Below are 23351 nucleotides of genomic sequence, written 5' to 3' on the forward strand. Positions count from 1 at the left end.
AGGCAAAAGTTACTGGGTTTGTTAATTTTTTTCCCATCTCCTTTTTTTTTTTTTTTTTTAACAACTTGTTGAAACAGGCATCCGGAGCAGGTGAATGAATAGGCTTTGGCATAATGATTTTATTAAATTCTATGTATCTCTCTTGGTCTCTCTTTCCCTACAAGCTGAATACTTCCAGATTTTTCTGAGTAACTTTATTTCCCTGCTACATCTGGAGAACCTAGTATTTGCATCTGTTCTCTTACTAGACACAAATATGTCTTACCTTTTCAGTCTGGTCATTACTGTGGGATGTTTTGCCAGTTTTCCTGAAGGCTGGTAAAATCTGCCCTTGTCCTGGTGAATTGTCATCATTCCTGTGAATAAAAGAAAGCACTTAATACTATGGTGTACTACTTGAAGGCTAAGAAGGCTGCCTGGTTAAGAAAGTGACTTTCCTCGTGGTTTGATGCCTAGCATCTGAGTGTTGTTAAATTGACTTGCAGGAACTGGATAAGTATTGGTAACCTGCTGTAAAAAGGACATGTGTAATGCCTTCATCTACTGCTGCTGAGGGGAGAGGCCTGGAGGGTGGTGCTTTTTACACCCCTACTTCAAATGTTCTTGTATTTCAAAAGATATGCTGCTTCTCATTGGTTTACTTTCTAAGGAAAGTACAGCAGCTTATTCTTATATTTGCATGGAGGCCTGATTTACTGCTGAAAGGAAAGCACGCTGTTATTACTGAAATAATTTTTTTTTCCTCTTCATCTTGGTTTTGCAGGGCATAATCTGAAAGTGCTGAAAGCCTCAGTGCTAAGGGAAAAGCTTTCATGCAAGGAAGCGTTCAGAGTGCTTGGGACACAGTTTTCTGCGATGTTGTACTTCTCTAGTGGAGAAGACTAAGTGTTTGATTTGTTGTGCACATGGTCCAGGGTTAGCTTTGTCAGCTGAACTACAGCATATGCGTTTTTTCTTGGCTCTGTTTTTATTTACACTGAAGTAAAGTATCTCTTGGCCAGCCAGAAGTATTTCCACATGATACTCATGAAATTGAAATGTGGGGGTAGGAAGTTGTGTTTTTTCTCGGTTTATGTCAGAATAAGGGATGTCTAGGTGGGGATCATAACAACCTGCAATTTTCAGACAGGCAAGGCTTGATGGTGAATGTCTGTCTTCTGGTATTTTTTTCCTGTCACATAACTTGCTTTCAACAGAAATCATGATTTTACTGTCATCTTTATGGCAGAAACAATTCGTTTTTGAACCTCATTACTGTACACAGTGTCTGACGTTATTAGTAACACCAGTATAAAATTGTTTTTCTTGGATTTAGTTTTTAATCTGCAGGAACAATGTCCCCTTCTGTATGAGCTCAGCCAACTAAAGCATTATGTCTTACTGGTGAAGATGAGACCATAGCCTTGCCTCTTTCAAGATGTGTTAAGGAAATTGGCATGTTTCCTGAAGTAAACCTTCTGCTGCTCTTAATCCTGTATGAGCTGGAGAAATAAGGGCTATGATGTAATCTATATTGAGTATTGATATTTTTGTTATAACTGTCAGTACTGTCTGTTAAAACCTGTACTTTTTCTGTTTGCCTTTCCTGACCTGTAGTCTAGCTTTCCCTTTTGCTGCTCTTTGATACTTCAGCATTGGCATTAATCAGATAAAATAATCTATTAATTACTTCTGGGGCACCTGGCTAACATGAAGACTTGAAGTGTAAATAATAACACTTTTATCTCTTATAAGTTCTAGTGGTGTGATGAGTTTTCAGGGGAAAAGAAGCTTAGATAAAGGGTTTATTGTGGTCAGGTTTAAAGTTTAATATGCTAGTTTAAATGGAAGGCTAAGACTTTGATTCTAGATCTTCCTTTAAGAGTCAGGGGGAAAACATATGTAGTTTCTCTCTGCATCCATTTCAACAGTTTGTGAGAAAATATAGTCCCTTTGTGATTCCAGAGGGCTTTCTCTACTTTTAGTTCGGAAAGGAATTTAATAAAAAAAATAGAAAGATGTTTGGGAATACAATTTTAGCCCATGTCACAATTCTTTGTATAAAAAAGCAGAACTGTTCTTTAAATGTTAGATGACTTCCTCAGTGTTTCAAACATAACATTTCTTTATGAAGTGTAGTAGCAGAGCCTTTGTATGCCTAAACACTTAAAAATTAGGTTGGTTTTGTTTTTTCTTCCCCTCTCATGCCAATACGTAACAGGCCTACTCTTACTCTTTGTGCATTTGCGTAGTTCCTCCTGTATACAAAGTCTCCAAACAAATTCTACATACTACTTTTTATGTGCAGCGGTTACTTAGATCTGCAATTACTTGTTTTCTTTTTCTGAATAGCTTGCTCTATGAAACAGTTACCTTTACCCCAACTGGAGTTAGAACATGTCTTGTAGAAAAAAAAAATTAATTGGATTGTTAGCTAAAGTTAGAAGCCTTTTCTTCTGCTGGAAATAGTTCTGTACATGGCAGAGAACAGCCAGTCTTAAAATGTGAATCCTCCTGGAAAACGATGATCACTTCTAGCAAGCTTCACAGGAGATTTTCATCTTGTAAAGTTTGCGTTAGTGTTCAGTTTGGAGTTCAAATTTAGGAAATGTTAGCTTCCTACATGCTGAGTTGCTCTTTGTATATCCAGCCTTACCCCACTTACTATTTCTGCTACAGTTGTGCTGATGCTTCCTTCATGAAATCTTCTAAGTAAGCTGTAAGACTCACTACTGTATTCTTTTTTCACATACAGGCTCGTGTTATGTATGATTTTGCTGCTGAGCCTGGAAACAACGAGCTGACCGTCAGTGAAGGGGAGATCATTGTAATTACCAACCCGGTAAGAAAACTGAGATGGAATCAAGGCTTCAGTGCGCTTTCCTGACCTACTTCTAGCAGATGAAAGAAAAAAGATGCTAGGTGATATCTGAAAGCCTGGCCTACCCTCCGCTGAAGAATTAGCGAATAAACTTAAATACAATGAATTTTCTAGTAGTTTTGTGGAAACAAATGCAATGAGCAGTTTTGGGCCCTCAGATGGTGCCTGTGCACTCAAGAATTTGCTGATCTTGTTCCCCTCTAAAGAGAGCTGAGTGCCAAGGCAGAGGAAGGAGCTAATGATGGTGATGCCTTTACAGCTGAATGAGTTGTCTTTTTTTGTGTGCTTAATGTTCCACATCTTGTGTGTATGTAATCTTTCAGGTGCTTGGCACTTGCATGTAAATTTGACCTGCCAGCTCCCTTCTCAGTTTTGAGTTTCTTAATGACTTCAGCATTCCAAGTTTGTTCAAAGAACTTCTGACAAAATTTGTTACTAAATCTGGGTGTCCTTTCATAATAAAGGAATATGGACAAGGCACTGGGAGGGAGTGGTGAAAATACTATAGTAATGCTATCAGGGAGTTCTTAAATTAATAGTACTTTTGAGAACTGACATTAGATTTACATGTGCAATTTCAATTTGAGTGCGCTTTTATTGTCCTGTATAATTTTTACCCTTGGTAACAAGGTAAGCATTAGTTGATTCTGCTTTTGATTTTTGTGTAGTGAGATGGCTCAGTGAATAGACTTTCCTTTTAAAACACATACAAACAAAACCTATGCAATCTCGATGCCAGGTTTTATTTATCTGGTTGAATAGGAACCATGGATTCTGCAAAATAAACTAATTGTTTGAAGAGCCTAGTCATGTACAGTCCTGATAATTTTTAGTTCCACTGACCTTAAATATTTGAAGCAGGTATTTAATAGAACCAGCACCCTCTTAGAGAGTATGCTATGCTATGGCAGAGGTAAAATTTAAGTGAGTTCAGGAGTTTAATGGTGTTTCACAAAAGTAGGACTAAATAAATAGTTTACCACTTTCAAGCTAGTTCTTGCTGAACAAGAATATACTTAAAACCAAGTAAAACTTTATTTTGTTGTCCATAATTAAACTGTGGGATAGATTGCCACAAAGGCTCTTTTTTGATATGAGAGGTTTAGACAGCAGTAGCATAAGTCATTAAAGTCCACTGATAATTGCTTTTAAGTTGCAGCAGTACAAATGTGATTTCTGTCTCAAGATGTCCTTGCTCTTGCAGTTTAACCAAACTAATTGAATTTATAATCTGAGATGTCTAGTTGTTTCTGTGTTCTTGAGTGTAAGCTTTTAGGTAGATAAGAAAAAGCAAATGAAAGTTTGTTATTTCAATAACTGATGGATCTTTACTGTCTAAAATCTTTAATACATAAACAGACTTCTTACTATGTGCAGGATTACATAAAATTTCCAAGTGAAACAATAAAATTGTGAATAAACTAATACATCCATTAAAAAGCAAATTAAGAAAACCTGAAATTCAATAATTGCTATCTAACATATGTAGTTCCAATTTCCAGCTGTGGGTTAGCCTGACATGTAACTATGTATTCAAGGAACAGCTTGATTTTTAAAACAGGACTTGCTTATTCCAGGTAATGTTGTCCTGGGGTTGACCTTGCTTAACTGCAAGGTCTGCAAAGGTTTCTTGGTATATGTAGAATATGTGTATTAAAAAAAACAAACAGTAACACAATGTCCCACTGAGATCAGAGCTGAACTGTGTTAGTTCTTTCCAAATTAATAGCATGAGACCTGCCTCTGAAATTAAATGTACACTAGAAAGAGTGTCTCCAGATCTTGCATGGCTTGTGCCTCTCTTAATCTTGATCTTATCCTTAATATTTTTGTGGGTTATAGCTCCCACTCATCACACACCTCTGCACCTTCAATAAGTGAAGCAGAGATTTTACAGGTATTATCAATAGCTTAATTCCTCGAGTCTTGTTTCTTTATAATCTGTTGATTAAAATTAATGCTTTGGAATTGGCATACTAACAGCTGTGTTTTGATGCAGGCCATGTCCAGACAATTGACTGTGGCTTCAAAAATTATCAAAAGTGCTGAAAATAACCATTTTTCCCCCTCATGCTTGTTAAATCTGAAGTCCACAAGAGCTGTGTGAAACAAGCATGCTCTGTATTCTGTTTAAATAAGTGTGTCTGTTGCTTCAGCAAATTTGAGTTTGTTCATGGTCATACAGTCATAACTGTATTTCGAACATTGCATTTGACAGTAAGACAGTGCTTCCTCCTGAGCTGTTTAAAACATGCTGTGGGATCCATCTAGCAAAACTATTTCTATATTATTACTTCTTTTAGGATGTCGGTGGAGGCTGGTTAGAAGGAAAAAACAGCCAAGGTGAGAGAGGACTTGTTCCAACAGATTATGTTGAGGTAAGTGACTACACTACTCTGCACTAAGAAAGCAGAACTACTGAAAAGGCTGTCGTCTGGTTCTCTGATCATACTGTAATGCTCAAACATAAAACTTCCAATGTTAAAGCCTGGAATATGTAATCATACTGTAGCAACTGTAGCTGGCTTTGGAAACCAGTCATCCAAAGTTTCTGTGCTTCTTCGTGGTTTCCCAAGAAATGCAACAGGAGGTTGTCTATAGTAAATACTGGTCATCTGCAGAACATGAGCTATTTTGAGTCTGCTTGTGGTTTGGGGGGGTCTCATGATCCAATAATCATTTTGTTTTCCTGTCTGAAGATACAGACACAGAAGTGAATTGAGTAATGCAAGTTTACACTGGTGTTGCTGTGGCTGATTTGCCACATGCTCATAAATCTCTGGAATGGAACCCCACTTCTGGGGCTCAGGATATGGGATCCCAAATCTAGGGGCTACTCAGCTGATCTTCCTGAAGGCCTTTGCTGTCTCTTCAGTGTGTGTTGATTTGTTCTTTGTTTAAAGACTGGTGGTATGGGGGTGGGGATGGAATGGGGGTCTCAATGCAAAGACTGGAATCCAGCTCACTCTTGGAGGGCCCAGTGTCTGTATGTCTGCAGGTTGTCAGTTCAGTGAAGACTCTAGCTGTAATTCTTGCTGCCTCCTCTTAAGGCATGTGCCTCCTGTCCTTCACCAGTGCTGTGGTTATTTAAAATTAAAAAAAGAATAGGTAGGGGAGGACAATGCTGGCTCATATGACCTTGACATGACCTTGCTTTTTGCCTTCAGTTGGCTAGCTCATGGTCTGGTAGCTTTTGGCTCTCCAGACTTGCTGTCCCAAACTGATCCTCTGAGCATTGAGTTCCCAGTCTGCAAGCAGTAATGTTAACTTTGTTAATCCTTAATGAATTTGTAGATAGGTGTCCTCAGCTACAGCAGTCTTATGTGTTATTGTGTTATAATGCAAACCAATTCTACCTGTTGTGGAAGTAAGTCTTCCAGATCCATCCCATCAGTTTCTTGTAAAAGGTTCTATTGAATTTGAATTCAAAAAGGGTACATGCAACTGTATTCAAGCCTAGTGATGTGAATGTTAGGATGATTGTAAATAATAAACAGCATAATTTGATTAATGGAAGCATGAAAAATCTTTTGCAACTTTTTCCATTTCAGATTATAACTGAAGGTGCAAAAGATGGAATTAGCTGCGGTAACTCACTAGCTGACCAAGCCTTCTTTGATTCTCTTTCTTCAAATACAGCTCAGACTAACTCTGCTGCAAAAAGCAGTAATCAGGTATGTCTCATGGTTTTTCAGGCACAGTGGGCGTGGCAAGTTTTGTTGGCATAACTTGCACTCTTCTGTTGTGCTGTGTGGTATTTGTGAACCCTCATAAAAGTACTAATTAAAGTAATTGTGTTTTCATTAGGGAACACTTTTGTTGAATATTAATGATCTATGTGATTGTTCAGATACTGTGACTGCTGGAAAATTTAGTATTCTAACACTTTCAGAAATAGAGCATTTTTATTCTTTCCAGTCTGTAATCATGTAAATCTGTGACTACCTAAAACTCTGTACCTCAGTTCTGTGTAAGTGCACTCTTAGCAAACTCACTTTATTTTCAAGTTACTTATGTTTGTATGATAACCTTTTTAAGGAACCAGAGTTTTCTTTTTTTTAAAAAAAATGTTTACTACAACTGGGTGGTCTATGCTTCATCAGCCAGAGTGAATGGATATATATCTTTTTCAGAACTTGAGTAAGAGTTGTTTCTTTGATTGAAAAAGATGAAGCAAGTTCATGCATTGTCCCCAGTCAGTTGGAGAAGAGGCTGAGTTTGGTTTTGCTGGAAGAATGTTGTTTTTTTTTTTTTTCTTCCCCCCTTCCTTCATAGCTTTTTGCCTGGTGTGTCAGTTCATTAAGCAGCAAGTATTTAGTTTCAGGTTAGATATCTGAGGACATACGTTATCTTAAACACAAGCTGTTTATCATGGTCTACAGGCTGCTGCATGTCGCACATGTAGGAACAGTTAAACGTTTTGAAGTCCACAGGTCAACAGAAGTACAAAATCTGCTTTTTCCAACAGCAGCATGCAATGGTCTTTTGTGTTGGAAAGTAAATGCTTTACTTATTGTAGCAGCTGGGGACACACATCTGGTTTGCGGGTCAGTTAAATATCAGTTATTAGATTTCTTAATTGTAACTTGCACCACAGAACTTTGACATGAAAACTGTACATGGGGCATTTTTGTATGACAGTGGATGTAACAGTTGATTGACTGTGTAGTGTTTGGTTTGTGTTTGCTTGTATTCAGCCGGACAATACCAGGATTGTAATTCTGTGATCACACATGTAGTGAGAACTCCAGACCTCACTGTGACTATCTCAGTGTTTATAATTAAATTGTTTTACTTGATGCCTAGTAATATTAAGGCTAAACACAGAACTCTTGAAATGCCTCATCAATTTCTCATGTCAGTGAGCCAAAAGCATTGATTTTAGGTTTGTTTTCCTTCAGTAACTTACAGTAATTTGAAGGTAGAGTGGGAACCTCATTTCTTATGCTCTGTCTGTTACCCTTGTGCAAATTTTTCCTCCTATAGAGTTTCTGGCCAAACTTTACTTTTGGGGAAGATTGAAATATTTGCAGCAGCTATTTCTGTCAAATCTGAACTTAATTAGATCTAGACAGAATTACTAAGATAATAAACATAGAATATTTTGGATGGCAGTAGAGGTATCTATCAGAGTTCTATCTGTGCTTAACACAAGGTACTTGTGCCTGGAGAAGGGAAGAAAAAAGCCCATTCCTGTATAGGGGGTGTGAGAGGTTATCTATTATATTCTAAACAATAGAGAATTAGTATGGCAATCTAGTTTTGGAAGTTGCATTTCTAGAGGAGGAAAAGCTTGAAAATACAGTCACTTCCTAATACAGTTCACACGGGATCAGCAGTATACTGGGCCAGTAATACATAGAAGTTGCAGTTTCTTCATAATAGGTTTTGGAAAGGAGTAACTTCAGGCAAACAGCTTGTCTTATCTGTGTCAGTGCCTTACTCTTACAAGTGTCCATTATCCTTCAAATGCTGAGACAGCTGGGGGGACCAGTGTACCATAGTGTATTATAGTAAAACTATATTGGTAACATTAATAGGAGAGAGGGAGGAGGAGAGTGTGCACCTGGATGCAGCCAAGGCCACACAAGATGCAGAGGAAGCAAATTTTCTCAGACTACTGTGTTTGGATCTTTTGTTTTCCTGTTTTTTCACAGCAGGAACCATCCTGTTGCATGGTCAGGAAAAGCCTGATGCAGTGAAAGATTGCATTGATACCTGTGATATTGCATCGGTTGCTCATCCCCTGCATACTAGCTTCCCTTTTAGAGCCACTGCTTATAAGAATACAATCTTTGTGGGTATGACCCTTCTTCCTAGATGTATTACTCTGCATTTGGTTATGATAACATTTACATTTTTTAAAACGAGCTCACTCAGACACTTTGGATTGATCTGTGTTCAGATGCACAGTTGCAAGCAATTGACTTACTCTTTTAAAGTGCCTTAATGAGTGATTAGGTCGTCATACAAAGCACTTCATCTTAAATGCCACTTGTGTGTTCAGGCTGTGGAGAGCAAAGAAAAAACTGACAAATTATATGTCAATATAAGAGAATCGATGCTGGAGTTGTGGCACAGTTGTGGAGGCTAAAATGTTTCTACATGTAGTCTGGTGGACTGAAAAAGAAATAGCAGCTTTTCTAAATGCTGACATTTTATGCTATCTATTATATTTTATAGTAACATAGGGGGTATGAGTTTATTACAATAAGACTTTATAAAAGCACTTCTAAATAAACTGGATGCTTGGGGATTTTTCTTACTACTACTGTCTTGAAGAAATTACTTTCTGTAAGTCACTTTAACTTACATGTAACATACACCTCACTCCCCAATTTCAATAAATCAAGAAATGTTTTAATTCTTGTAATTCCTTCCATTCTTCAAACAGTAAGTAAAAAAATCCAGGTTGTTGCATAGTCTTTCAGTACCAAGCCTTATTAAAAATAGTAGATCTTGCTGAGTTTAAATGTGTGAGTGTGGGGTGGTTTTGGTTTTCTTTTTTTAAGAGACCAGTTAAACCACAGTATTGTGGTTTAACCCTAGTAGGCAGCTCCACCCCACCTGGGTGCTCGCTCACTCCCCCCCAGTCAGGATGGGGAAAGAACGAGAAGGGTAAAAGTGTGGAAGCTTGTGGGTTGGGATAAAAACAGCCTAATGGGTAAAGCAAAAGCTGTGCATGCAAGCAAAGCTAAACAAGGAGTTCATTCACCACTTCCCATCAGCAGGCAGGTGTTCAGCCATCCCCAGGAAAGCAGGGCCCCATCACATGTAGGGGTTACTTGGGAAGACAGATGGCGTAGCTCTGAACATCTCCCCTTTCTCTTTCTTTCCTGTAGCACTTGTTGCTGAGCACCATGGCATATGGTATGGAATATCCTTTTGGTCAGCTGGGGTTAGCTGTCCCAGCCGTGTCCCCTCTTAGCCTCTTCTGCACCCCCAGCCTACTTGCTGACAGGGCACAGTGAGAGAGGCCTTGACACTGTGCAAGCATTGTTCAGCAATAACCAAAACATCCCTGTGTTATCAACACTGTTTTGGTCACAAATCCAAAACATAGCACCATATCAGCTACTCTGAAGAAAATTAACGCTATCCCAGCCAAAAACCAGTACAAGCAGTTATATTTGAATGCAAACTTAATGTCTGTAACTTTTTTTTTCTGTCTTAGTTTTATTTCTAACGTTCCGAACTAGTTAGACTATCAGTTTAGAAATATATCTCAAATGGCAGTGTGCTTCTGACAGGGCTTTAAAAAATTCCAACAAATTTATTTTTTAGCTTTATACATTATATTCTTGCTGGCATATCTTCAAATGGCCTACTAGATCTGGGGGGATGACTGCTTTTCTTAAGTAGCAATGCTGCATGTAATACTGAACCCTAACTCATTAGGTTTCCCAGATCAGTTTCTATGCATGCATCTCTCTCTCTCTCTCTTTCTCTCTCTCTCTCTCTCAAAACAAAACTTACTTTCTCCCTCTGTCTACACCCATCCCTTTTTGCTTTCCAGGCAAACAAGAGGCTTTTGGTTTCCTACTCTGGAATCCATAACTTCTTGGTGTTAGGAAAACCTCATCAGCTCAAATACTGCCTTACTCCCTGTCTGTCCTTTTTTGAGAAGGTTATTTGTTGTTCTCTAAATATTCTCCTGAATAATTAAAAGCAGCTGCTTTTACTTCCTTTTATTCACTGAGAAAGACAATGACCACAGCAACACTTTGGTGCTGCACCTTACCCGGGTTTGCTACAGATGAAAAGGGGCACAGATGTACTTCCGAAGGAGAAGAGAAGAATTCTGCATGACCCGTGGCACTTTACTCTTCCCCAACTCATTCATTGCATCAGTAGTGTTCCAGCAACAGCTGCCTTGGTAAAGCTTGCAGCTGCTCTCTGGAAGAGCTACCTGTAGAAGATATTGGGGAGATGAAAGAAATTGGAGGAAGTAATGAAGCTAATTATACACAAACAAGGGGGAAAAAAAATGCTCAAGGTGACTATTTTTACACTCAGAGGAAAGCAGATAGGAGAATTTAATATTACATCTGCCCATAACATTTGTGGTTTAATGTCTGAAAAGCCTTAAAAAATTACTCAACAAAATACAATGCAAGTAACTCTTAGTTGCCAAAGATGGAGGTTGTTGCATGGCTTTTGCATGAGTCTCGTGCTGTTTTGATCTTGTAGCCCTCAAACAGAGAAAGCAAAGGGAATGAGAAATCTTTCTTCTCTGTCAGTCCACTGTTCCTCAGAGTGACAATGCAGGGTGCTAGTTTTAAACTATCATTTGGAACAATCAGTGAGTAGGTATATCAGCACTTACTGTTTTTTCTATTTGTTAGAATTGCGTATATGTTTTGAAGTAAGTTACGTGTAAACTCTTCTGGTATTAGAATAACACTGGCAATAATGGCACTGAAATTAATATAAATTATGGCAGGTCAAACCAAATAAATATCTTGAAATACACTGAACACAAAATTTCTCATTTCTGATGAAAAATGAGTGGTATATTTTTCTCTTGTGGTATTACTTTGATGCTGAGTTGCCTCCAGGAGCTGTAGCAACAACGGATAACCTGTTTCATGCTTTTAAATAGTGTTTCTCATTGCAGTTGACCAAGAGGTTGTGTTAGCTTGGTGGCATTTGCAGACTTCGTAATTAATGTATGGAAATACAAGCATTAATGTAAAATTCATTTCAAGTAATCTCCTCCAACTGCTTGGTTTTGGGCTTTTTGTGATCAAGACTAGTGCTTCTCCATCACAGATGTACTTGCATTTATTTTGCACATGTTCTGGGTTCAGAAACTGCTGTTTTAACAGCAATGATCACTCTCTACATTCTAAACCACAACTTGTGGTGTTTTTTCATTTATCTAACTTAAAATGTTTTAAAAGTTGTGAAGAAATATCAACTTTCTGTTTTCACAGTAGCGTTTATCTGAGTTACTTAGATTTCATCTAAGTTAAATCTAAATTGCAACTATATTGGCCTAAACTACTTCTCCTTATTAAGAAGCTAAAACTTTTTAATCTGTACAGTAGTCTCATTAGTAGTCTGTAAACAAACTGTATGTACCATTAGCCATAATGTAGTCTACCTGTTTACAGCCTGACATACAGGATAGAAATGCTCTAAATTTCAGTATACTACATATTTTAGTCTGTATGGTTTCTCTTCCCTCTAGAGCTTAAAGTCTAGCCCTTGTTTTTCTCCCTCTCTGGAGAATAGAAAACTATTATTAAAAATGTATAAATGAAATTAGAGTATTGCCTGTCTGTTTCACGGTGCAAGTGGATCACCAGCTATGTTGACGTAAGAGCTGTACATGTGGCTTGACAGTATTTAAGATATAAAAATAGTTCTTGTAGCTAACCATAAGTTGCATTTGTAGAGGAGTTTGTTCCCTTTTCTTGACACTGATTCTGTAATCACTGCCAAGTCTACTTCTGTATGAAGATGACTGTACAGCTCCCCTTAGTTCTGGATAAAATAAGTATTCTGAGAGTTAGCATTTTTGTGAATTGCAAATTTTTCAGTTAATTCCAGTGTGACCTTATTGAATCCACATGTTTCTTTGTGTCTTCAGTTATGTTGTGGGCAGAGCAGCAAGGCCCTATGAGTAGGTATAGGAAGCTACTAACAAACCTCTCATGTTTGCATTGTTTTATCCAGTGGTAAGTGTGAAATCACTTGGGATAGTTTCTCTCTCAGTAGAAGAAAGATCAACTGCTACACAGCTGTTGATGGATATGAAAACAGATGGACTGTCTTATGTGTAGAAAACCCTTTCCTTTCAGAAAGCTGTGGGGCTTCAGTATGGGCAGGATGAATAAGCAGTAGTGAAAATACGTAGTTTGGTGTGCAGGAGCTGAGGCAATTCTTCAGTTACCTGGTGTGTAGATGTAAGTTGTTGAACGTGCATAAGGAGGACAGTAAAGAAGCTATTCCCAGAGCTTTACTTCTCATATCTCTTCCACTCCTTGCAACTTAGTGCTGGAAAGGCAAATTGGTAGTTCATTGTTTAATTTGCATACCATGGCTTCCCCCCCCCCCAGCTGCTATGAGCAGCAATGAATGCTAAGATTGAATAAAATAAATATAGTGCTCTTATTAAGATCACACTATTCTACTTACATGGAAATTTTGACATACATGTTATTGCATTCCTGTAACAGCATTTCCGTTCTCTGACATTGCTGTGTGTGCAGTAAAGTAGAAGTGTTGTCATGGGAAATGTGACTCACTCATGTTTGGTTAAGTCCGGTTTGTCTTGTTAAACCAGTATGCTGAATGAGCTTAAAATATGCAGGTAGGTTCACCATGGAAGTTACAATTGTTTCTGGATTTTTGGAAATTATTGCTTCCTTGACTAATAAACCTTTACTCTGCATAAATGTCCATGTTTCTAAGATTAAGTGTAAAGTTGCTTCTGTGTGTGCATAAGTCATGTCTAGAAGGGCATAGTGCAAAAGATACCTAAAAAGAAGTATAAGCAAAACTGGTGGGTTAGAACTGTTCAGAAGTAGAAAAGATAAAATTTAAAAAAAATACCCAGAGTGTTTTATGCTGATTTGGCTTTCATGATAAGTAACTTCTAGTTCCTGTTACAGATAATGACACTATAACATCCTCCATTGCTACATGTAATTTGAAAGCAACTCTTTCCTCCCCCCACCCCATCTTAATCGCAGGATTGCATTCAAACCAGTAATGGGAATTTGTGACCAATTCTTGTTTAACCAAAGTACTAGGCAGTGACTTCCACACAGTACTGGAATCAGTGGCTGGCTTGCTTTGAAATGAATTGCATTCACGTATTAAAAAATAACTGTCTAACATATGACAGTGATTGTACCAATTCCAATTATGGAGTTGTCTTGAGCTTTTTTTTGTGGGTGTCCCAGTGGAATGTAAAGGCTCAGGCAGCAAGTTGTTAAACTGTAGTACTGTGATCACACCTCACCTTTGCACCCATAGCCTCAGGCGAAATCTGACTATTGAAATAGTCAGTTTTCCACAATTTACCGTGTTTGCGTGCTCTTTTTCTTATAGCTTTGTTTGAATTTGACTTATTTCATGAGGTAGCCTTGTAGTCTAGTAGTTTGGCATTGACTGTATAAAGAGTATTTTAACTTGATAATGGTGACAATCTTGTCAGCCCTCCTATGAGTGTTTCTCCTTGCTTGCACACTTAGTGGCATATGACATGCATGTGTTGCATAGTCCCCTTCACCACAGCAGGGAGCTTGCTGCAGTATATAGTTTCCTTCCTGGTTTTAATTTTTTTTTGTTCCTTGTTCACTGAGCACTTATTCTGAGGTGGAATCGTGGGCATTTGTAATTGAAAGTGGTAAGCTGAAAAGTCTTAGGCAGTAATACTCTTCAACTGCTCCTCCTAAACAAGGCAACAAAGGAAATCCCTCTCCTCTGTTCCCAAACAAAAATAGAGTGTGCTTTTCACAAAAAGGAAGGATAAAGCCTTGTTTAGACATCCCAGGATCAGGCTACAAAGGTTAGAGAACATCAGAGAGAAACAGGGAGTCTTTCTTCTGTTTCTGGCATTGCTGTGACTGCTACTTGGAAAACTGTCTGAGATTTCTCATCTTTGTTTCAAGAAGAAGAAACCGTTAGGGATTGAAATAATCTCAAGCAAAGTCAAGGATGTAAAGAGGTGACTTGATTGTCATTTACATATGCAGGTGTGAGTAATAAAGACAGAAGCCTGAGAGCTTCATTGAGTAAATGTATACAGGATTTTTAGTGGCTGAAAGTTGAAACTAAGCAAACTTTAATTAAAAAAAATAAAAATTGCTTTAAGCAGTGAGGGTGACAATAGATGTGTTTTCCCTCCCCTCATCCCATCACTGAGTATTGTTTGCTCAAGTCTAAATTACGAATCTTTCTAAAAAACCATTCTGTACTTCAAACATGGCTAGTTTTTTGAGCTGAATCAGGAGTTAATAGATGGAAATTCTGTGCCTGCACTGTGCAGAAGCAATTCAGTCTTTAGTCCACTCTAGCTGTGAATAACCTCACAGGTAAGGAAATGGGGTTGGCAGTGGGAGAAAAACAAAAAACTAACTGCTCTGCTCTTCACGGTAGTAGCTCAGTTGTTCCGCTAGTGGTTTGGGTTTTTTATCCTGCTGAAAGCAAGGAGCATCCAGTGGGTGTGCCTTGACTTTGTCATTTGTGAGCAGGTAAAGCCCAACTCCTTTGCAGGGACTACTTTATGAAGGAACAGTGGGACTGGGAGTGGAGGTGCTGGATGATGGTTTCCTCTGGAAGGAAGTGATGACAGGAGCAGCTGCGGAACAAATGGTTTCCTTGGACATCGTTGCTACGGCCTTCTTGACACCTGCTTCGGGAGGTCTTCTCTGCTGTTGCTTTCATGTATTTATCCACAGGAACATTCTAGTATGTGAGTCCATAAGGCTGGTTATCCCTTAAAGTCTAGCCCATCTCCACTTTTGCCTTTTCTAGAGGATTTCTTTAAGGAGAAAACATGTTTAAATTGTACAACAGAAAAGAGGGCCTTCCTTCAGAAGAGGAAGAAGTGCACAGGAACCACAATGCTAAGGTATTGGTTTACCTGGGAGAAAGCTTGGGCATAAAATATCATGGGCATGGCAGCTACTTCAGTATCTGCTAATGTGCACACTTGCTCTATGGTAAATACAGCACAGTGAATGCAGTTCTGTGATTGCTGCAGAGTAGACTTTTAGCTTTACACATCTCTTCCCGGAGGAGTTTTAGGGTGACTGTCTGTATTCACTTACTTTTTTTATGTATCTGTTCAGAGGCTGTTATCCAAAGAACTTGAGTTTAGTGTAATGCGTGAGTATGCCTAAGGCCTTTGTCTCCATGCAAGGTAACTAAGGCAGGTATGAAACTGGAGAGGTATGTTCATTACTGTGAGATATTCAACTGAGCCATCATGACTTTTCTTGTATTTTCTGCCATTTCTCTGTGCTGTCTGTCTCTTCTCAACTTCTCTTCAAGAGCATAACACTTCTCATTGCAGCTTTGGCTGTCCTGGACTTCCCTTGATCTGATCAGACTTACTTTCTGAACTCACTGCTTCAGTATGGCTTCTGTGTCTGAGTAGATTTCAAGGTGTATTTCTTACGGTTGGAGGTTGTCATTTTTGATGGCACAGTTACCTAGATCTTTTTAGGTCCTCAACTTAGTTTTAGCATCTGAACATCATGTTTCTTTCAGCTTTTGTCCCTGAGGAATAGAATAGATGGATCTATTTGTCCATCAGGAGCATCCATTAATATAAGGAAGGAGTCTGCCAGGAACAAATTAGTTGGCCAAGAGGTCAAAAAAATATCCAGGGCAAAAAGATGTGTTAATGACTTACCTTAGCTTTACTGTCTATAACTTTGGATTCTGTAGAAAATAGCAAAGATGTCACTTCTTCCTATTTAATTCATGATTCATTTGGTAAAGATATTGACATTCCACTGCCAAGCTGAGGATTTTCCTGTTGTGGAATTTTTTCTCATTTAACTATTATTAGATCTTTAAAAACATACTATACTGCTTCTCCCCTCCCCCAGCCCCCCAACAGTAATGATCTGTTTCTATAGTGAACTTGAATCTGCCCTTAATGGAAGACTTAAAATATTCAGTAATGTGTTCCCTCTGTCTGTTCCCCAAATAGCCTTTTTATGGTGGTTTTTCCCCTAGAACAGTAGGAGTGGGTAAGTCCATAATAGTTTACAAAAGGGAAAATCAGCTGCTTTTAAGGAGTTCATCCTTGAATTTAATCTCAGTGTACTTGTTTGATGTTACCTTGAGGAGCAAAGAGATGCAATGCTTCATTTGAAGGTTGATTAACGTCTTAATTATGTGTGATGTGGCATTTCTTTTTGTGCGTTTGCATTTGAGATTGCTTGCATACTTGGATATTAGGTGTGCTGTATCAAGTTACACTGACTAAATAACAGCTTTTTGCATGGACTCTTCATCTTCTTTGTGCTGACTCAAGAGAGATCAGAGGATTGTGAATTTCAGTTATGGAAAACTAAAGGTGTGAGAACATGTAATTTAATCACTTACAAAATACTTGCTGGCTTAATTAGGGTTTATTCAACCAGAGTGAAGCCACATGAATGGCTTCTTATATGGAATTTGTCAGCTGCTGAGATCCACAGAACTGCTGACTGGAGCTGAGATTACCCTTTTAATAAATGCTCTGTCTTTACTTGGTCCTACACAGTGCTACGGGACCTTGAGGATGACAGGCCTGATTCCTGAACCCTTGTCCGCATTTATTGATTTTTGGCTACCACTTAGAAGTGTCCACAGTGTGTGTGCACGTAGGCAAACATTTGGAGAAAGATAAAAGGAGACCTGTAAATGCTTTTTGTCCTAACCCATCTCTTACCCTCTTCCCCAGTGCCTCAGAAAGAAATGTGGACCCTTTGGCTGAAAGGAGCTGAGTGGGAATAGCATATCTCAGCCCTTTTATAGTCTGTGGGTGATACATCAAGGGGCAAAAGCTTACCCCAGAGCTTTCTTGGACACCTCAGAAATAAAATTTTCTGATTTGAATAGTGCTTCCATATAGGTACAGAGATGAGACATCTGAGAGGGCTATTTAAGTAATCCATTTCCCCTTGCTGTACAGCATTTAGTGTATATCAGCAACTGTCTGCAAGTTTGGTGATGATAGCTCTTGACAGTCGTTCTTCAGTAGTGTACCCAGTGTTAATATTATTGCCTCCCCCTTGTTTTGCAGCACATTTTAAGGTTTCTTTGCCACCCACTCATGTACCGGATTTCATATGAACTAAAGAGAAGAGGAAAACTTTACTCAGCCTTTTGGCAATCGTCCTACTTCTGGGCTTTCATTTGCCAGTGATCAGCACAACATATATTGCAGAAGTACAGGCAAATGAGTATTATGCAAACTATTCTTTTCTAGGTGCTCTAAGTTATGTTAGGAGCAGGCGTGCTTTTCCATGTGGTTGAACCCCAGCGTGTGTTGTCATTTAGCAAAGATAAGCAGCGCTGACTGATGGCACGTATGATTATTTCTCTTTAAACTCATAGCAGGTGGACATCATAGGAAGAGCAGGCTGGTATATTCTACCAGCAGCTTCTTTGTAATTGCTGAGAGTAGCACTGTGCATCAGCTATCCAAGAATTGGGTAGACCTCAGCGATACTGCTCCTTTAGAGAGTCATGTTCTTGCATCAGTTTCATCCTCACAAAAAATCCCCTCAAACTATCAGTATAGAAGCTGTCCACATAGTCTCTCTCATTCCATCAGTTCCTAAGAACCACTGACTCTCGTGAGTCCTTTGAAAGGTGATTTCCCCCACCTTGGGGGCTTGGTCATAATTTCCAGATCCTGGGGATTCTGTACCTAAAGAATAGGCGTTACATGATATCAACACCATTTTCAAGTCCTAGAGTTTTGATACTGTCTGTGAAATCTGACTGTCAGATTATTTTAGGAAAAACTGAAGCGAGTGCTCTTATTCCTAAGTAGTATCTTGAAGCTGAAATGAGAGGAGAGAATTTTTAGTAGAAAAAATGGAATGAGGAGTAGCTGTACTTTATTTTGTGTAAGAAACAAACTTACTCAATGTTTTTACAGAGAGTAATTTGACTTTTAGTGGGAGTTTTATTTTCTGTACATGTAAATGTTATAGTCTGATAGCAATTAATTTATATTAGGCATCCCTTCTTTGATATGCTTCATGATAAAAATAATGCACTGGCTTCTGTAGGTTTTGAGACTTCCTTTTACAAAACTCAGTTTCTCCCTCTGCTGAACAAGACTGGCTTTGTAGGTTTTGTTTGCTTTCCTTCTCCTCCTTCTTCCTACACTTCGGGTGTGTGGGTTTTGATTTGTGTGTGGTTCTTTCTTTCTGCCAGCTAGTCTCTGCACTAAGTGTCTGAAGTAGACTGCACTTAACTAGTCAATGCTTTTTCGAAGTGTAGTGTTAAAATCAAGGAGCTGAACAAGATGCGAAGCTATTAATCCAATTTACTGACAGATGAACTTGACAAATCGATGCAGTAGTTAGAGACATGTCTGCTCTATGCTCTTTCACTGAGGTTTCCACCTCCACAACAGCATCAGTGGAAGGTTATGTGTGATTACCTTCACCAGAAGCTTAAGATGAGACAGTAGGTCTACAGGGAGATGCCAGACTGTTCCCTGGCAGATGTTTCCTTCCCTCATCTTTGCTGTGAATGAGTTAAGCTCTAACACCAGTAGTGATGGTGGGGGTGGTCAGTTTATGGTTTGCCTTTAGTAAAGTCACTAATCTGAGTTTGATAAAATAACCATTTGAAAAAACCTAATCTTTTGAGTTTATGTTTTAAATGTGCTAATTACTCCATGGCTTTAGGTAATTAATAGTTCACATGCACCATACTTACGGTGTTGGTGTAAAATAATTACCATGGGTAAGAGTGCTTCCTAACACTTTTGGAACAAATAGTTTAATTTCCCTGAGGAGATGTAACACTCTTATTAGTATGTATTGGTGTCATATTGCTGGAAAACTGATCAGTTCTTACAGGTGCTTACAGCATTTGAGTTGTGTAGCTGAGAATGTCAGATTTGGCACCTGCTCCTAAATTGAATCAGTGTTGAATGCAAGCTCATAGCCTATCAGCAGGAGATCAAAGACTTTAAGAAGAAAGTATGTTGTTGTTTCTCATTTCTTTAGTAATTTCTTCTTTACTTTGTGTCTTTATACAATGCAGGCAAACAATGCCAGTGATCCTTGGTCCAGCTGGAATGTTGGGAAGTCTGGGAACTGGGATAATGGAAATGCTGTTGACAGCTGGGCAACGAAACCTGAAAGTGCAGCTGGCCAAAGAAACAGTGCTTCAAATAACTGGGAGGCAGCAGCAACAACATTTGGTCATCCACAGGCATATCAAGGACCAGGTGTGCTAACAATTCTCTTAATTTTGAATATATTAGAGTAGGTGGACAGTAGAGGTAAGAATTGCTTCATCTTTCTTAACTATAGAATACAGCTTATTTAAAAAACAAAACAAAACCTGTTTCCTAGTAGCACATTGCCACATGGGTAAACTGGACACTAAAATAATACCTTTTTAAAAATAAAATCAGATCCACAGTAACAGACACCTCAAACATATATGGAAATCTGGCAAGCCAAAGTTTTGTTCATACACGATCTATTCCTAGTCATGTTGTTCAGCTTGCATAACTGGAACTTTTAAACACCCTTGAATTTGTACTCAGGCCTGTGAAGAATTAGTCTCTTAAATCCTTAATTTTAGGAAATGGCTAGTCTTTCAGAAGGCTTCTCTACCTTTTTGTAGTAAAAGCCTAAATTAAGAGGAGAACCCATAACTGGGGAATGCTAACCTGAAGTCTATGAATATGGAACGCTACTGAATTCATCTCAACACATCAGCATCTCCTCTCTTTTCTCTTTTTTTTTTTTTTAGTCCCTCTCCCTCAATGGATTTCTAGTGTAGTGTTTTGCAGGCGGTATTTGGTGGGGATGGTGGTAACTGGGGGGGAATCACAAAATAGAAGTCTGAACTAGGTCTTAATATATTTACCTTGTTGATTATTTGTGTATGGGTGCTGAGGTAGCTCCTTCTGCTTTTAAAGAGAAAATAACTTTCTCCTTTCCCTACCCCCTGCCCCCTCCTGTACTTCAGCAGCTGCTGATGACGATGATTGGGATGATGACTGGGATGACCCAAAATCAACTTCACCATCTTATCTTGGTTACAAGGAGACTGAAGCATCAGAAGCTGGAGGGGTCCAGCGTGGAAATTCTCGTGCAGCTGCTATGAAATTACCACTTAACAAGTAATGGAAAATGCAGGGCAAATGTGTATATATTGAAGAAAATTGGAATTTGTCAAGATATGTAAATGTGTGACTATTCAACCTTTTTGAAATATGCAATGTAAATATTACAGTTTTGGGCTAGAAGTGGATATGGATTTGTAGTTCAGTGTTCTCCCTGTGTGATCAGAGAACACAGATCCATGAAAGCCTGAAAGTACGTGACAAAGCTGTATATTTTTTGGAGGTTGTACAGACAAATGACGCTTTTACAAGGTCTGAACTTCTGGGCCGACCAGTCCTTAAAATGTAACTGTCTTTAACACTATGTGTGGTTAGTGAAAATTAAAGGTGATGGATGGCTTGTCCATACAGCAAGACTGATCAGAGATGTTCCCCCAGAGTTTGTGAGCAATTTGAGTTGCTAGAGTGGGGAAAGGTTCTGTTCTATATTTGTGCATCACCCAGGTTGATTCTTGGGCCACAAAGCTTGATTTATTTTTTTTTTTAAATTTTTTTTTAAAGATGAAAATCTTACAGTAGTAGGAAGCTTTGTCAGGGTTATACTGGCATTATCTCATGTTACAACTTAATGTTTATTCTAAAACTACTGTTACTCTGAGAAGCTACTGTGTGGTTATCTTTAAGTGGATGAAAGCAGAGTGGAAACGGATTGTAGAACAATGGTCTCCTCCACTATGTAACTAAAATCAACTGTCTCTGCATGACTAGTTGTTAATTTTGTGGAGATTTTGTCCAGTTTTGCAACAGTACTTCTGCATCGTTGTGGCATCTACTTGTTGTAAACCCATTTAGTATAAACAGCACAAAATTGACCTTATTTACGAGCGTTATTTGTCTGTCAAGTAAGTCCTACTTTACTCATATTTCTGCAAGCAGGCAGTAGGTTGACAGTACTTCAAGGGCCAAGTACCGTCCTAATTAGAAAGAGGACTACCATTTGCTTTTTATAAGACTTTTTATGCAGAGTTTAAGGACGTTACAGTGATTTTTGTGTTATGTGTGTGGTTTTCTTTCTAATTGGTGGATAAATTCTTTAATATAACTCCTGTTTAAAAGACTTGATAAATCTGCAGGTCGTTGTTCTTTCAGATGATTGAATGAATTCTCATAATCTGAAACGGCAGGACAGTGCGTGTGAGCGTGTGTGTGTGTGTACGCATTTCCAGAGAGGGTAGACTGCAATGGAGTGGCAGGTGTTACTTTGTGTCCTCCTGTTACGTTTGCTCTGATGGGCTGTAGAGCACAAATAGCTACTTTGCCTTAGAAGAAGGGGACTGTATTACACAAATAAAAGCTAGAGTTCAGTAGCTAAAACTTTTCTGCTTTTTCAGGGCAAATTGTTGGTTAAGTAATCCACATCAATTCTTTTCTATACCTGAGAAATGCTAACAGTTTTTTTCCCATAGTGGCAGGTAATTCTGCATACATCAAAGGAAGGAAAATATGGAATAAATTTATAATTTTGGGGTTTTTGTTAGGTTTCCTGGATTTGCAAAACCTGGGATGGAACAGTATCTGTTGGCAAAGCAACTAGCAAAACCCAAAGAGAAAATACCCATAATTGTAAGTTGGGGGGGGTGTGAAGTTTTTGTGTGGGGGTGGTGTGGTTTGTTTTGGGGTTGCGGTTTTTTGTTTTGGTTATCTTGTGTGGGTTTGTTTCGGGTTTTTTTGTTGTTAATCTTCCCCACCCTTCCCTTTTCCCCCAACTTAACCTTTAGCCTTGGGGTTGCTATATGTATTTGGGTCAGAAGAAACTGATTCTGAACATAGAACTAGAAATAGAAGTGTCATAATAAAACTGTGTGCCATTTAAGTATTTTAAAGTTGTGATAGACTACATCTCAGAGTCATATATCACTTGAGGGATTTTTCAGGGTCAAGTCTTAGCTCCTTTCTTCTAAGTGTGCTGATTTTTTTCTTTTATTATTTTCTTTTCAGTACTCTTTTCCTCATGCTGGATCTGTGTTACTTGTGATCATGAAAATAAGGGTTTTTTTCCTGGGATTGGGAGGCAGACGAATGCATTACATTGTCTATTAGTTATCTAGATAGCTATGTAATACATAGGAACTACATTCATAAACGTTTGCAATATTCAGTCATGATGGTCAGGCCATCCTCTGATCTAAAACCCAGACTATTCTAGATATATGCTGTTCTAGTGAAATGTGGTTGAAGTAGCAATCCCTAGAATTTGCCACTTCACTATTTGGGAAGAATTGTAAAATACATAAGAAGATAAACAAAACTAGTCAATCATCTCTGGTTGCGAGAAGCCTCTCTATTTTCTGGCTATCCAGCTCTTGCTGAAATCAATAGAAACTTTCAAGTGAACCGGGAAAGTATTTGTCTCCTTGTTTGCAGCTGGTACAGCATGATGTATTTAAAGATAATGTTCGCAATTTCTTACAGATTGGTGATTATGGCCCAATGTGGGTTTATCCTACCTCTACATTTGACTGTGTGGTGGCAGATCCCAAAAAAGGTTCTAAAATGTATGGTCTCAAGAGCTACATTGAATATCAGCTGACCTGCACTGTAAGTGTATCTGAAATGGGCTCTTCTCTCTCACAAATATGGGTCATTTGTACATATAAATAATACAGTTTGTGTGACTTGGTAACAGGGCTGTAAGAGTAAGTGGTAGTTGTCACA

The 23351-nt window shown here is 38.6% G+C and overlaps 1 protein-coding gene across 2 annotated transcripts in view; it reads left to right on the top strand.

Annotated features, from left to right (window-relative positions):
• Positions 1–23351, top strand: part of SNX9 (sorting nexin 9) — a 63923-nt gene that overhangs the window by 16205 nt on the left and 24367 nt on the right. The window contains exons 2-8 of one of the 2 annotated variants that reach the window (XM_074818844.1): positions 2735–2821; positions 5164–5238; positions 6412–6534; positions 19601–19787; positions 20543–20693; positions 22175–22259; positions 23109–23234. In XM_074818844.1, the coding sequence (XP_074674945.1) occupies positions 2735–2821; positions 5164–5238; positions 6412–6534; positions 19601–19787; positions 20543–20693; positions 22175–22259; positions 23109–23234 (834 nt within the window). Of the gene's footprint in view, positions 1–2734; positions 2822–5163; positions 5239–6411; positions 6535–19600; positions 19788–20539; positions 20694–22174; positions 22260–23108; positions 23235–23351 lie in introns of both variants that reach the window. The other variant, XM_074818843.1, reaches the window with a different exon arrangement.

The sequence above is a fragment of the Strix aluco genome, chromosome 3 (assembly GCF_031877795.1).
Source record: "Strix aluco isolate bStrAlu1 chromosome 3, bStrAlu1.hap1, whole genome shotgun sequence".
Taxonomy (NCBI): domain Eukaryota; kingdom Metazoa; phylum Chordata; class Aves; order Strigiformes; family Strigidae; genus Strix; species Strix aluco.